Source organism: Carassius gibelio, chromosome B7, assembly GCF_023724105.1.
Source record: "Carassius gibelio isolate Cgi1373 ecotype wild population from Czech Republic chromosome B7, carGib1.2-hapl.c, whole genome shotgun sequence".
Classification (NCBI taxonomy): Eukaryota; Metazoa; Chordata; class Actinopteri; order Cypriniformes; family Cyprinidae; genus Carassius; species Carassius gibelio.
The window spans coordinates 8,808,699-8,825,315 of record NC_068402.1 but is presented as its reverse complement, the minus strand read 5'-3'; the positions used below and the strand labels follow the sequence as shown (position 1 = coordinate 8,825,315).

Below are 16,617 nucleotides of genomic sequence, written 5' to 3'. Positions count from 1 at the left end.
GATTCATCTAATTTTCTCCTAATTTATTCCCATGCACCAGCTTATAGTTTTCACAAGGAGATGCATTTTCATTTCTATTTTGACTTTTGAGATCAGGGGTTGACTAACCTGCTGCCACTCCTCAGCCTCCCAGGCCGGTGGACAGGCCACCTGGTTGCAGGCCTGCAGTTCTGGAGGTCTTCTCTCCACACACTCTACCCTGGACACAGATTCAGTGCGGTTTCCCGCCACAGACCTCATGCAGGACACACTGCGCGTCTGCAACCCCACACCACATGACACAGAACACGGGTTCCACAAGCTCACCTCCCATCTGAAGAAAACACACCAACACACAAACCATTTCAAATGAACGTGTTATACAGGATATTCAGTGAAAACCTTTTTCCAGTGGGAATAGATTGGATCATGATAAGTAGATATTTTATCTTATTATGAATTCAGAACTGAATGTAAGTTTGGAGTGGATTGAGGAGGTCCAGCTCTATTTACTTATAATAGCTTGAAAATAGCTGTTTGGCAAGTTGTTGATGACTGATATTTAAGTATCATTTATATATTATATTTAAGTATAAATAATATATATAAATTATATAAATAAATATAAATTATAATATTTTAAGTATCTAATTTGATTTAAATATTTAATTGTAATTTTAGTTTTTTGTTATGTGATTAATTTAATGCTTAATAATTTATTTGTTTATTATTTACTTCGTTTATTATTAATATTTGATAATTCGTTTGAAATATTTTAATAATTTAATTTTCAGTTTTCTTATTTAATTTAAATATTATTAAATTGTTATGTGCTTAATTTAATAATACTTAATTATTTATTTGTTTATTATTTAGTTAATGTATTATTCATATTTAATAATTTATTTGAAATAATTGATTGGATAATTAAATGTTCAGTTTTTAATTAAACATAAATATTGAATACAATTTTAATTAAATGTTTTTTTTATCTCATTTCATCATATATATAAAATGTTGCTTCGGATGCAGGGCAATGTATCACTTGATTTATTAGATGAATTATAATAATACAAAACAAAAAAATTATAAATTGTAAATTGTAATTGCAATCAATGAGAATTCATGCACAATAAGACCAGGAACATGAATTAGGAAAGTAAATCATTTAGAATACAAAATGCCAACAATAATCCTTAACACAAAAATCTATATGTTTATGATTAAGCAGAATATTATTATATGTTTATTGTATAGTAATGCAACACATAAAGTGACATTGCCATAGACTTTGAACTTTAAGATCCCTGACATTGCCAGACAATCATGATGGGAATGATCCATATGAAGGCGATCATTTGGCTTAAACACCAGGCTTTTCCAATTCAAACAATCCTGTCTATATGATCTGAGATAACAATCAAGCTTTTGTCCAAAAGCATATGAACTATTGTAATATTCTATGCCACAGTACATAAAAAGCCACATGAAAGATATAAGCTCCAGTAAAATCATTCATTCCATATTGCACCGCACTTAAAAGTCAGCTGTCCTGCTTTTGTTGGCAAATGGTCAGTTAACAGGAAATCACATTATTTTCATCACATGTCCTTATTTTCAGAGCGGCCTGACAGCCTGCTAAGATTAAATCTGAGTTTGGTCTTTGAACATAATCTAGGCCAGCGGTTCAATTTGAGCTCCTTGTTAAGAAGCTGTATGAATTATAATGTAGCTTTTTCCTTGCTTGCTTTTGCACGCAATATCTTTGCATGCAGATATTGAACAAACACATTTGTGTTGGAAGAATTAATTATTGGCTTCTGCTAAGGCAAGCATCACTGTATTATTATTATTATTGTGCATATTTATGGTTAAATAGGGTTGTGCTGTTACATTTTAAATTAACAGACTTAAACCCGTCAGTTTTATGAACAGATTATTGCCTGGCAGATGATAAACTGTCGAGAAAATGCCAAATGACTTAACTGAGCCACAACACCACACACTAATATCTGGTTGCAACATCTTACCAAACTGATCATAGAATTTGGGTAAGATTATGAGTAAATAAAGTCTTTATTTTCAGACTGTTCCTCACACAAAGGGATTGAATGACATTAAAAACAAAACGTTTTGTGTGCTTTTTAGACCATGGTCAAATTGTAATTTGTTATGTTATTTTTTGGCAAACTATTCATTTAAGCTACACATGGAACTAATGACTCAACAAAGATGATGAAGGAATATTATTATGTTCTTTTCATCATTATAATGATTATTCACCAATTATTATTTATTACTCATTGTTTAGTTCACTCTTTTTACTATCTAAACTTTTGGGCTCAGGAAGATTCTTTATATATATTATAATGCAAAAATTTTCAATTTCAAATAAATGCTTTTCTTTTAAAAAAAATTTTAATACAGTAATTTATATATACATATATATATACACACACACAAACACACACACACACACACACACACACACACACACACACACCTACACACATTCATATGCATTCATTTTCAAAACTGATTCTTTAATGTATGCATGAATAAAGGATCCTAGCAAAAATGCACACACCGCGGCACTCTCTCATAAAGCGAGAAATGAGCTTATAAAACAATTGTCGTTTGGACCATACCTCGGAGGACATGGCTGAGGGTTACAGATGCGAAGCGAGGAGAGCAGCGCTTTGGAGCCGTTGCAGAGTGTGTCATCAACAATTTCCTTCTTCAAGGTGCTCACACACCTGACAACAGCCATCTGTTTGCCTGCAAAACAACACTGTGAGGAACAAGGCTTTTTGGCAAAGCAGTATTTCAATATGTATTTTGTAGCCCAGTCTGATCACTATCAGCTCTCTTAGCAATTTCAGATTTCATGCCAATTTCATTTAATCTGGAAAGCTGTACATGTAAAAATCTAAATCAGTTCTTTTGCTGTAGAAAATTCTTGATAAAAGCTATTTGGGCAGTAAATGCATTAGAGCATTTGTTTTCTCTAATGGATTTCATGGAGGCTCACCAACAGCACATGAAGCAGAGCAGGGAGTGAAGCCCATGTTTTCCCAAACATAGCCGTGCTGATCAGGGATCTCATGGGCCCACAGGGGCCTCCAGGATGAGTCTGGAGATGCTAAGCAGGGGCCTGAATCACAGGTCCTTTGTAAGGGAGGCTTGTCCTTGTCACACTCTTCATCAGGCAGTTCGACTTCTGCTTGAGTGAAAGACAGCAGTACTTTACATTTCACCTGACGCCTTTGAACGCCCAGACCACAAGACACACTGCAGGATGACCACGGACCCGGGATGAACCTGGACACACAAAAAAAATATGACATTATGAATCGGAAAACATTTTAAAGACAGGCAATTTCACAACCAGTTGAACCACATGAAAATTGCAAACAAATGTGTAAAAAAAAAAAAAAAAATATATATATATATATATATATATATATATATATATATATATATATATATATATATATACTGTATATATTGTTTTGTTTTGCTATTGCATTATCCTCACTAACTACACACAAAGAAAAGGTTGGTCAAGTTGAAAATCAATCATCTAATTAGTGAAATATAACATATATTAAGTAATATAATTAAATATTTTATATACGTAAATGTTAAATGAAAATCATTACATAAAAATTATAGACGGTACATACTGTATATAAAAAATTTTCAATTGCAATTTTAGATAAAGTTATTCAATAATATATGTTTGATATGTTTCACTATTTCTATATTTCTATCTTCCCATATTGCTCTGTGGGAAAAGTGAAAACTTTTAAATTTGAAACACTGGCTTTAATCCTTTATGTAACAATAAACCCAAGTACTATGATAGCTATAATAACAACGAAAACAATATAGCATTGATAAATATAGCATTAACATGGACCAAAAGACTTTGATATTTAAGAGTCAGCCGCACTTAGAATAAACGTGATCATAAAAATAGATGTGGCAAGGTCTCCTAATGAACCACAGAATGATTTTCCCATATTTCTGTTGAGAGGAAAATGACTCTTTTGGAAAATATTGCTGAAATGCATAGCTTGCGTGATCTGTGAATAATTGGATTCAGGAATAAAAGCACAACATGTTCTTTGCCACCAGTGCAATAAACCCAAGATGAACATGCTTTGCCGACTCATGCTTTTCAAAACTTGTGTAAATTTTTTCCTGTTATGTTATTAAATGCAACTAAAACACACATGAAACACTAGTGATCTGTAAAACTATTTAAGTATTGTGGAAATATGTTCGTCCGGAGTGGGTGTAAATGCACACCTCACGCCACCCCCTGTCTAAATACTTTCCAGGCTTAAGGGATTAAAGTTTATGAGATCTGTTATTCCCCATAAGCCCCAAACATGTCATGTTTGGACTAATGTAGGGGTGTCATTCAGGGAATATTATGATGTCAGAACACCTCATATGATTGAGAAAACAGGCGATGAGAATTAGTGACTTGACATGCACGAGTATTTATTTCGCACGCACGCACGCACGCACGCACACACACACACACACACACACACAAATTAAAGGTGAATAATATAAAAACAATCCAATATAAATAATTAAATAATTTTACTATATTTAATGTTTTATTAAATTCAAAATTATTTAATTTAACTTAACAGTATTCTCACAAAATCTCAAAATCACACTCGCACACACACAAAAATAAAGAATATTTTTTATAGTGTAGAAAAATAACAGAAGAAAGGCATTTATGCATAAACTCCCTCTAGGAGGGAACGAGGAAATGCTGGCGATAACAATAATAAGTCTTTAATAATCCAAAGTTTGAGACAGGAAACCACATCCAACAAGTAAAACCGACAATACAAAAAAGGCAGGAGCTTTTAAACAAAGGATGATTGGGAAAACACAGGTGCAAGGAATGACAAATTGAAAGCTGCCGGCTGCCGACTCTGTGTGGCCGACCTAAGGTTTGTGGAGCAGGTGGTGGAGGAGCTCTAGCCTGAGATTGGAGAGCCGATGAGCCAGGGTGACAGCAAGGATCCGGAGGTCCTAGGTGGAGCAGATTGTGCTGGCGACCAATGCTGAGATGTGGTTCCGGGAGGCTGCAGTGGAGCCGGAGCGACAGAGGACTGAGGTGGAGCCGAGGGGATGAAGCAGCCATATGGAACTGAAGGGACAGAGGGATGAGACAAAGCCAGAGGAGTGGAGTCGCGAGGCACAGGATGGTCGAACCCAGACCAAGGTGGAGCAGGAGGGATGAGGGAGCCTGGCAGAGCTTGTGGAGTGCTGGGCCATGACGGAGAGGAGGGAGCTAGGAGACATGGTGGAACCGACGGGTCATTGGGAGAGGCTGGAGGTGGAGTCAAGGAAGATTCCAGCCACAGCAACGCTGGAGGATGGTAGTCCCATGGGGCTCGCACCACAATGATGGTGGGCTGAGGGTGAGCAGAGGGGCTGCCAGATGACAATGTTTGGAGGAGGCATGAGCGGGTGGAAGGACTTGCATTTTCGAGACTAGAGGGCAGCTTTTGAGGAGCAGGCACTGGAAAATCGGAAGCCCCCTCAGGGCTGGACGAGGGAACCAAGGACGACGGAGGGCAGGACAGGACCAGCAGAGATGATGGAGAGAGGAGAGGGGGCAGTTCGATCTCCAGATCAGACTCCCACTCTATGAGATCTCACTCCTCGTTTTGCCCTGCCATACTCAAATCACCCTCAACCATGGTGCAGGGGGGCAGAGCTACTCTCCGCACTCATGCCGTGCGTGCATTCTCCCCCTGTGGCAGGAGTTGCTGCAGGCTCAAACACCTTGACTGTCGTCAAGGCCTCTGGCTCTGCGGCGATCCTCAGCTCTGTCGTTCTCTGGTGGTGGCACATAAGTCGTGTTGGGCTCTGGCTCTCTGTCAGTGGTGGGCTGGGGAATGTGCTCCATGCATTGGGGAGAGGTTGGGCTGGGCTCTGGGTTGGGAGTGGCTCTGGCAATCAATTCCTGGGAACCAGCGAGGAATGGAGATAATTTAGTGTCCGCTCCACAATGGCGATTAATTCCACTCGAGGGCCATCTTCGGATGCAGGGCATATATGCTCCAGCATAACAGGATCCATACACAACAGAAAGAAAAACTCTTCAAAAAATGTAAACAAAATTTTAGTAGGTGACACCCTGATGCCATTCCAATCCGTAAAACCATCGTTCATCTTCAGAACACAAATTAAGATATTTTGGATTAAATGTGAGAGCTCTCTGACCCTCAATAGACAGCAGGTCTTACGGGTTTGTAACAACATGGGAGTGAGTAATTAATTACATAATGTTAATGATTGGGTGAACTATCCCTTTATTGTATGTTTTGGGCCTGTGATTATATGTGGCTGCATTTTTGAGGCTGCTAATACACAGAGCAACTTTTTAAGCAAATTTGCTGGGCAACTTTTTTTTTAGCTTTGGCACTTTCCCATTGAGAAGGCATAACAATTTTATATCTGGATATTTTAGATCAGTTGTGGGCCTTGTGTCTCTCCTGGTTGCTCACTGATGCCAACATTTGCTCAAAAACTTGCCCTGCGTAGCATCAGCCTGAGAGCGAATATATCAGAGAGCGGATTCTAATCTTTGGATTAGAGTTCAGAAAGACGACAGGTCTGAGTGGAGGTTCCTTCACCAGAGTGTCTCCTCCACTTTTATCAAAGTAGGGATAAGATCAGGCTTGAGACTCCACAACTACATCCAACCCACATAATCCACCCATCCAAAACACAGAGACGAGCATCCAGCCATGAATTCCACAGCAAAGTGGACTGGGCTCTCTATAAGATAGGGCTGAGCACCGAGCCCTGGTGCACACCACCTTAGATCACCCTAAATTTAGTTACTGGAGCAACAGAGCAGAACGCAAAAGAAGTGCTGCTATCGCTGAGTGATATACTCCACTTAAGAGTGTAATTCAAGAAGGGTTTGCAGACAAACGGTAGATCTTAACCCCCAATGCATTTATACGAACTGAAGCGTTCTTCAATGGCTCTTTATAAACCCTTAAACACTTTCACCCCTCATTCTTCTCGTTTTATGAGTCTCTGTGATAGATGCCTTTGGTAGACCACAGGGAACAGTGGCTGTCTGGATGTTGGCAGCCCACTGTTTAGCGGCTTTCAGTAGGGGTAGCGGGGGTCCATCAAGCTCCCCTGCCAACTATTAATAGGGGTATCATTTCAGAGACGGGAGGGGGGATAACTCTAATAATACCACAACAGGGAGTGAGAGTGGCCCGTGGGGCCTTGTTGAAGTAATGAAAGGAAACTGGACACACAGAGGTTAAAATGCAGACACGCTCAACTCTGGTTTCAGTAGCCATTTTTTCGGATGACAAATCAGCTAATGAAGCCTGATTCTTGTCCAGTTCTGGTTAAACAGGGCTGGGTGAAATGTATTTTTTACTTCCACTGTGTAAAAAGAACTCTCCCAGTGTGAAGTCACCAGACATCCTGAGTAACAGGTGAAAGAATTCATCTACAAGTTGAAACATTTCTGAATGAAAAAATACATGACTGTATTGAGTTGCAATGCACAAAATGCGATGAGACCGTCTTGGGATACCTGAGGATTCACGGTTCAGTGGATTATTGGTTATAAAAGGGAAAAGATTGATTTATATGTTTATTCAGACACTAGTAGCAAAGCCCAGACAGAATCTGCAGACATTTTCCGTATTTTCTGCAGATTCCCTGGAAAATTCTACAGAATTCTGCAGAATGGATTTGTCTTAAAATGTGTTAAATGGAACTAAAAGAATACTAGTGTAATATATATATAGTTTTCATAGCTGAAAGCAAATTAACCAAAATAACAATACAAACATTTGCTGATCTTTAGTTAGAAAACTTCTGTTGGAACCTCCAGTTCCATGTGAGCTTGCTTTGTAACTAACTCAAAGGTAAGGATGAAGCCAGTACTGAATCCTTGGAATCTTTGTCTGCTGGATAAACTCCCACAAAGATATTGGACAGGTTTATTTTACAATAAATCAGAGCAGAGGTAATGTTTATCTGCATGACACCATGACATCATATGGCCTCACAGTCAAATGACCTAGAAATTCTCAGCAGTGAGTGAAAGGTAGGGCTGAAAGATACAGCTAAAATATTCAACAATGCATACGTTTTTCAGTCTTTTGATAACATTTAAACATATATATATATATATATATATATATATATATATATATATATATATATATATATATGTGTGTGTGTTTGTGTGTGTGTGTGTGTGTGTGTGTGTTTATATGATATATATGTTTATGCACTCAATCTAAAACTACTTTTCCTCCAATAAAAGGAACAATCTTTTGATAAATAAAAAAAGCATTTTTCCCACTTAAAGATATTATTAAAATACATAATTATTCAAAAGTTTGAGGTTATGTTTTGAATATTATATATACATGGACCATGGTTTCCACAAAGAAAGAAAGAAAGCAGTACAACTGTTCAACATTTCTGACACATTAAAATATATCAAAGGTTTTTTTGTTTGAATTTTGATGATTAGAGCTTAATACTCATAAAAGTAAAAAAAAAAAAAAAAAACAGGATCTTTTTCATGATATTTACCTGTAATGTACAATATAAAGAAAATAAACTCACGTAGGATCTTCCAAGGCTATCTTGGTTTCTTCCAGCTCTTGAGCCTGTTTCAACCAGGGCAGCTTGGCTTCAACAGGTTGGCTCTCTGAGAAAGCAACAAACAAACACAATATTGGATAACATTATTGTAAATCAAAAAGTTAATCATGCACCGAGTAGAGTAATTAAACCTATCTTCCTCTCTATTAACAGATATCACCAAATCTGATCTAATTTCAGAGTCAAAATATTTTAAATCTACTTAAAAGTAGATTAAAGTAAAAGAAACCGCTCTTTTTATATGTACTGAAACTCTAGCTAACCACAGTACAGAATTTAATGTCAGATATTAAAAACATCTAAAATTCTAAAAACAATTTTGAGGTTCATAATTGTAAAAAGTGGCGCTTGGCTACTTATCAGAGCACATTAGTTGAGAGTGGTGTGGGAAAATCAATTCTGGGCTGATAACCAAAGGTTGTAGGTTCAAGCCCTGTAAGTAGTGATCCACAAACCATCGCCCATTGTACTCTTGAGCAAGACACACAACCTCAGGTTACTCCGAGAAGGACTGTCAAGGTATTAAGTGTTCTGTAAACTGTTTTGGATGAAAGTGTCAGATAAAAGATGACAAAAACATACAGTAAGCCAAGTTGTGCGAAATCAGTGTCGAGGGACACTCACATTTCACCAGAAACCCTTCCTGCTATGAACATCTGTTGTACCATCACTGGGTCATACATCTTTGTGAAGGTTACAAAGCCAGTTTGAGTCCGGCTGCTCCCCCTCCAACCCCCAACCCTAACACAGCTAATAAAGCTCAACATAAATCTCCATGTGACAACCAAATATTTATGCAAGCAACCATTTATTGATCTGGAACAGGATTATCACAGCTGTTGGTGACTGTGGGGCAGCAGTAAAGTCTCGCGGCAGAACATGCCGAGGGCTCAGGGTTTGGCTCTTCAGTCGGGGTTTCTGGGTTTCTCTGATGGCAGACGTCCTCAGATTTGGCGTGCGGGAAGGTCGAGATGAAATAGCAGGCAATAGAGCCTCTGTCATTTCAACCCACTGTTTTTACAAGCATGTCAGGCTCAAGTTAAGTGTGGAATTGATTGATTCGAAGAGAATAATTGGTGAAAAAAAGCGCACAGATGTTTCTGATTAGGGTTACTTGAATTTTGGCATCGTTGCGTAACTGATATTACATTTAAAGGAATACACTACTGTTCAAAGGTTGGGGTTGGTGAGATTTTTGAATGTTTTTGAAAAGTCTCTCAGGATCACCAAGGTTACAATTATTTCATCAAAAAATACAGTAAAAACAGTAATATTCTGAAATATTATTACAATTTCAAATAACTGTTTTCTATTTGAATATATTTTCTAATATAATTTATTCCTGTGATGCAAAGCTTGAATTTTTTAGCATCAATACTCCAGTCTTCAGTGTCACACGATCCTTCAGAAATCATTCTAATATTCTGATCTGCTGCTCAAGAAGCATTTATTAGTATCATTAATGTTGAATACAGCTGAGCTGGTTAATATTTTAGCAGGAGCCATGACTTTATTGATTCATTTAATGCATTACTGCTGAATTAAAGCATTCTTTTTTCATTTGAAAAGTCTAACTCCAAACTTTTGAGAGGTATGTAAATGAAAATACTATTTACTCTCATTTCATTTCAAACCTGAGCATTTGTTCAGTGGAACACAAAGGAGAATTATAAGGGATCTTCAAGTTTCTCTTTGGGTTTGCAACGACATTATGGTGATTCGTTTATGACAGAATTTTCATTTTTGGGTGAAGTATTCCTTCAATGAAAACTTGGAGGATTTAAGCAAAGCTTGGAAATGTAAAACACGTGTGAGGAGGAAAAGTGTTAGACGTCTAGATGACAAACACCTCCTGTTATGTGCCTGAACTCACAAGTTTTCTGTCTCGACAAAGGAAGTTTGATTCATGAGCAGACGGGACTGTGTTTGGCATGACTTGGCATGAAAAAAGGACAATTTTTTTCATGTACCCGGACAAATCACTTGAACTAATTACACAAGACTTTATGACAAGGGAGTCTTGCCAAAAAGACGTAACATATTTAAGTGAGAAAAGACACGGTAACACGGAGAGACCCAGATGAAAATATTTTAAAAACTGAGGTTGCGCTTTCAAAGAGTTCTCCGACATGCTTCAACTTAGATGTTTCTTCAAAAAAATAGCTTTGGATAAATTAAAATAAATAAATAAAAGGAAATAAATAAAGCTTGACTAGCGTGCAAAGCAATAATGTTAGGATATAATATAAAATTTATTAAAAAAAGTAATAAAAAAAAAAAGAGAGTTGACAAGAGTACAGAGCTATAAAAATTATAATACAGTAAAAAAAAAGATGTATATTTATGAAAATGTATATGTATAAAGTGCTCATAAGTTTACATACCCCTTAATAATTTATGCAAAATAAGAGGGATCATGAAAATGTTATTTTTTAGTTAGTACCGTCCTGAATTGTAGGTGGGGGGAGTGAAAGTACAGCGCTCTCTCCACCTTCAATACCACGACTGAGGTGCCCTTGAGCAAGGCACTGAACCCCCAACTGCTCCCCGGGTGCATAAATGGCTGCCCACTGCTCCAGGTGTGTGTGTTCACTGCTGTGTGTGTGCACTTTGGATGGGTTAAACGCAGAGCACGAATTCTGAGTATGGGTCACGCCATAACAGATGTTGATGGAGTCCCTCAATTGTCCTCAGTCTTAAAAGATGGATTTCAAAATAATACAGTCCCTCCTGGAAAGTGTTCAAATATGCAGAAGACACCGGAAAACCAAGGAATGAGCAGGGATTGGGGGATTTTTCTGAAGAACAGCAGGCAGTTGAACTGTTCAGGACCAAAAAGGGACTCGTGAACAAATATCACAAAATATTAAACAGTTCTGGATCATCCAGGAAATCACACATAGTGTTAAGATTCAAGGGTATGTTAACTTTTGAATGGGGTCATTTTTACAAATTCAGTTATTATTTGGTCTTGTGGAGTATATCTAAACATCTGTTAAGTGAAATAGTTTATTCAGGACAGTTCTAAATAAAAAATAACATGCAATTTTCATTATCCCTCTTAATTTGTTAAAATAATTAACATTTTCCATATTCTGCAAGGGATATGTGAATTTATGAGCACAACTAAATATATATATATGTGTGTGTGTGTGTGTGTGTGTGTTGTTAAAATAATTTAATTATATTTATAGACATTGTGGATCACTGACTCATATGAACCACTTGTTGAATGAATTTGTTTTAGTATTGTCACGTAAATAATACAAACAAATTATAGCTATAAATCCATTCAATAATAACAATAAAATCAATTAATTAAGACTTTCAGAATTCATTATACAAAATCAATTGCATTAACATTCTAATAGCTCTGTACTCTAATGTACTCTAAATGTACTCTACATTTATTTTCAGCCACTTGTTTAATTAATTTCTGATATAAAGAAGTAAACTTTAGTTACTGACTAACTTTACTTCACTGGGACTAGAGAAAGCAACAGATATCATAATGAGATTTCAAAAGAGATTTCATTCTCATGTTTTCTCCTACGTGAAAAACACTGAAAGAAAAAAAAGTGTCACGGACCTGACAGGAAAATAAAGTGAGAGTCAGAGAGAAGTCGCAGGTATTAATTAACTCCACAGCAAGAAAGAGCTCTAAAACACACCGTGACTGACTCTCCATGAGCTCACTGTGACTGTCTGCACTTATGGAGCATTTCATATTCACATCACACGTTATTTCATGAGCGTGTCTGCGGCACACTCTCTTCTCTCCTGTCTGACAGCTGTAGGCTCTGACTGTTCCCTAATGGAGTCCGCTTTGGCTGTGTTCCAAAGCCTAGTGAGCTTCCCTGCTGCCTACATAGGCAACATCCTAAACTGAGATGAAGACTCTACACAGACTCAACGCAGTCAGCATTTCTGTACTTCACTCAAATACAAATTACTTCAATAATAAACGTTTCTTTCCTGCAGTTCACTATCTCGGATGGATTTTTTTTGCACTGCACATTCTCATTATATTCTCTGTGATGGATACACGCAGTGCTGCAAAATGGGGTTCCTTAAAGGGCAGCGTAATTTTATTACTAGGTTTTGGAACAGAGACTTTAAATGCTTCCCTGAAACAAATAAGTTCTAACAGCATTTTAATCATATCAATGTTTTAATGTTAGTTTTTATTAGTAGATGAATGGAGCTCAGCAGTGACTGCTCACTTTATCAGCGGCCTTGGCTCCAGATTTATTTCCCATTTATTTTCTCTGAAGGCATTTCAGAAAATTCTTCCATGAAGAGTTCAAAGCCTTGAACGAAACTAACTAGCTACGATGAATCACATTATTGCATTGTTTGATTTGTCAAAAAAACCCAAAGGAACTTGTGAGAGAAAGAAGTCAACACTGAATGTATATTTCACCCAAAAGGCTTTCCTAGAAGGCATTGCAACAAGGTCAATGAAAAATGTACCAGACATATTTCATATTTTAATTTGCTCCCTCAACAACTGTCATTTTTATTTAAGAACCAAGGGTTTTTAGAGTCTTTGAAAATGCAGATATATAAGGGATTCCAAGATGTCACAAAAGTCTTGAAAATGAATAAAATGTGATTGATTGATAAATAAATAAATAAATAATTGAATGAAATACATTTTTTATTAAAGAATATACATTTTCTAACTTTTTCAAGCTGTTATCAGATACAAAATACAATTTATATTTATATTGCAATAAAATAAAATAAAACACCGTAATCATAAATGACTTGAAAGTGTAAATTCATGGATAATAAAAAGTTCACACCATTTATTTCTGGAATTATTTATTTAATTAATTGTTATTTTTAATCATTGTAATTAAATACAATTTTTATTAATATTTTGTCCTATTTATATATAACTGAACTACTTATTTACGCTAATTTAAATGCCCCTGCTAGTTTCTTTAAATAAATAAAAAATTGAAAATAAGCAGTTTTGTCATTGTAGCAAAAGTATTAGAAATATTTTAAGGGGCCTTCAAATATTGTCTTTGGCAATGAGGGGCCGGGTCTGTATTAGTGCATTATGTCATTAGCTTAGCAACACGCCAATATTAAAATTATTGGGAATGAAATCATTTCACATGTGCAACTCCTGCTTATGTAGAATGCTTTAAATCCAATGTATAAGGTTGTACTTCATTGAGGATGCTGACTCACAAATCAGAGTAGCTCACTCGATAGTGGATCTCCTTTTTGTGTTTGTACCTCGTGGTTTGTGGCAGGCGACGGGGACCAGGCAATCCTCTTTGATATGGGGTTTGTGATGAGGACTGCAGCCGCCAGTATGTTGACCACTGTGATCCACACACAGCACCACTCTGTACCGCAAACCTGGGCCGCAGGTTACCGTGCACTGGATTACACAGATTAAAAACACAAACAAATACATATTATGAAAATTATACAAAAATACAGTCGAAAAGATTTTATACTGTGAAATATTAATTGAATTTAAAATTACTGTTTGCTATTTAAATATATTTTCTAATGTAATTTACTCCTGAGATGTACAGATGAATTTTCAGCAGACATTACTTTAGTTTTCCATGTCACATGATCCTTCTGAAATCTTATATTATCATATATTATAATTTTCTCATCTTTTTTATTAGTTAACATCTAATATCCTGAATATTCATACTAATACACTGATTTGGTGCTGAGTAAATATTTATTTTTAAAACACACAAAACAAAATTAAAAGAGCCTTAACAAAAATTCTACTTAAAACACCCTAAATATAAAAATAAAAACCAATTTAAAACATTTAAAAAATAGCATCTCAATAATACCAAAATAATCTGCTTTACTGTTTCTTATCAGTTGAAAACAATTGTGCTGCTTAATATCTTTGTGAAAACTATCTTTAATGTCGCTTTAAATTATTTATTTAAAATAAAATTCAAGTAGTTTAGCAGGTATAATACCTATTGTCCATTATCCATCAACATAAATACATACATAAAATAAATATAGTCCTAAAGACAGACTGCTTATTATGGTGTCAATATTTTCAGCATTTTATAACTTACTAAAATATTGTGTCCTCGGCTTTACATTATATGCTAACATCAAGAAGAAAATGAACAGATGAACAGAAGATGAAATGAACAGAGCTGCTGTGTTTCAGTCATTCACGTGATTTTATTTAGGTTAGGACACAGAAACAGCTCACTAGTTTGTAAAACAGAGCTATAGATGGTGAATGGTCATCGGAAATGGAAGAAGAGGTCAGTAAAGGTCACTTACCTGAGACCACTCCATGGCCATCCACTGCGGACACTCAAAGGTGTTGCAGCTCTGTTTGCTGATTGGTCGAGGAGAGTGTGTGCACTTCCAGTCCTCCACCTGCACGATCTGCCCGTGGACATCCTCCTCGACACACACCACGCTTCTCTCCTGAGATCCTCCTCCACACGACACCGAACACGACGTCCACGGGTTCTGCTCCCATCTGCAGCAATATTATACAAACCATTTTTCAGGACATTTTGATGAGACAGAAAATAGAAATAATTTGTAACATTATAAAAGTCTTTACTACAGGGTTATTATAGATAACTAAAACGAAAAGCATAAAACAATTTGTTACTTGAAATAAAATAAACTTCAACTAAAATAATTTATATACAGTGCCTTGCGAAAGTATTCATGTTTTCAAGTTTTGTTATGTTGCAGCCTTATGTTAAACTGCTTTAAATTACTTTTTTTCCACATCAGTCTACACTCCATACACAGTAACAGTGAAGCAAAAAAACAGGTTTTTAACATCTTTGCAAATTTATTAAAAATAAAAAACTTAAATGATTCCATTGCATAAGCATTCATACCCTTTACTGAGACAATTGAAATTTAGTTAAGGAGCAATCATATTGCTTGTGGATGTTACTACGCTTCAAGTGAAGTTAACTTGTTCAATTGAATAGGTATGGTTTGGAAAGCCACACAGGACTAAAATATCTAACAGCCGATTATGCAAATCAGAGCAAAACCCAAGCCCTGAGCAAAAAAAAAAAAAAAAAAGAGAAAACTGCCTTAAGAGATCAGAAACACTGCTTCATTGAAGGGTCACAGAAGCATGTTATCTTTGTTACTCTTAATTAAAAGAAGTCTGAAACAACCAGGACTCTTCCTTAGAGCTGGCCTCCTGACCAAACTGAGCAACTGATGGAGAAGGGCTTTGGTTTGAGTGGTGACCAAGAACCTGATGATCACTCTAGTTGAGCTCCATGATCATAAGTGGAAATAGGAGAAATCAACAGAAGGACAAAGATTTCTGCAACACATCACTGATCTGGGCTTTATGTTGGTGTGGCCAAACTCAATTCTCTCCTCAGTGAAGACACACGAAGACACACTTGGAATTTGCAAAAAAGCATCTAAGCATCATGTTTGAAGGAAACCAGCTCTGCTCATCACCTGCAGAGTACCATCCCAAAAGTGACGTGTGCTGGTAGCAGCCTTATGCTATGGGGCTGTTTTTCAGCAGCAGGTACTATCAGAGTAGAAAAAAAGCTTAATGCACCAAAATATTGAGATCACCTTAATGTAAACACAAATGGGTAAGGGGGACTATAAATTGGGAGTAAAATACATGAGGGGCCAGGTGAGCACAATTAGACTAACCAGGCTAACAAGAGGGTGTGGTTGAGCGGAAACAAGGAGGAGGGGCTAAGGTAGCACATGGCCGAGAAAACAATTAAACACAAGAAACAAAACAAACAGAGTGACAGTGCAAAACCCTGACATGTATGTATGGACAGGTTGATGGCAAAATTTGCTGGTACTTGTGACTAGTGACATTAAAGGGCAACTAGCAACTACTATTTGAGTCTGTAAAGGCACTTCAGCTAAATAGTTAGTTAAGCATATGAATACTTATGCAATGTACCC

At 36.6% G+C, this 16,617-nt stretch overlaps 1 protein-coding gene across 1 annotated transcript in view; it reads right to left on the bottom strand.

The window, feature by feature from the left end:
• The window catches only part of LOC127961344 (ADAMTS-like protein 3), a 150,144-nt gene that overhangs the window by 28,323 nt on the left and 105,204 nt on the right, over positions 1-16,617 (bottom strand). Inside the window, exons 13-18 of the mRNA XM_052560422.1 lie at positions 14,974-15,178; positions 13,930-14,077; positions 8,638-8,722; positions 3,011-3,300; positions 2,628-2,757; positions 109-313 (exon numbers count right to left, since the gene is read on the bottom strand). Coding sequence (XP_052416382.1) covers positions 109-313; positions 2,628-2,757; positions 3,011-3,300; positions 8,638-8,722; positions 13,930-14,077; positions 14,974-15,178 — 1,063 coding nt within the window. The remainder of the gene's footprint in view (positions 1-108; positions 314-2,627; positions 2,758-3,010; positions 3,301-8,637; positions 8,723-13,929; positions 14,078-14,973; positions 15,179-16,617) is intronic.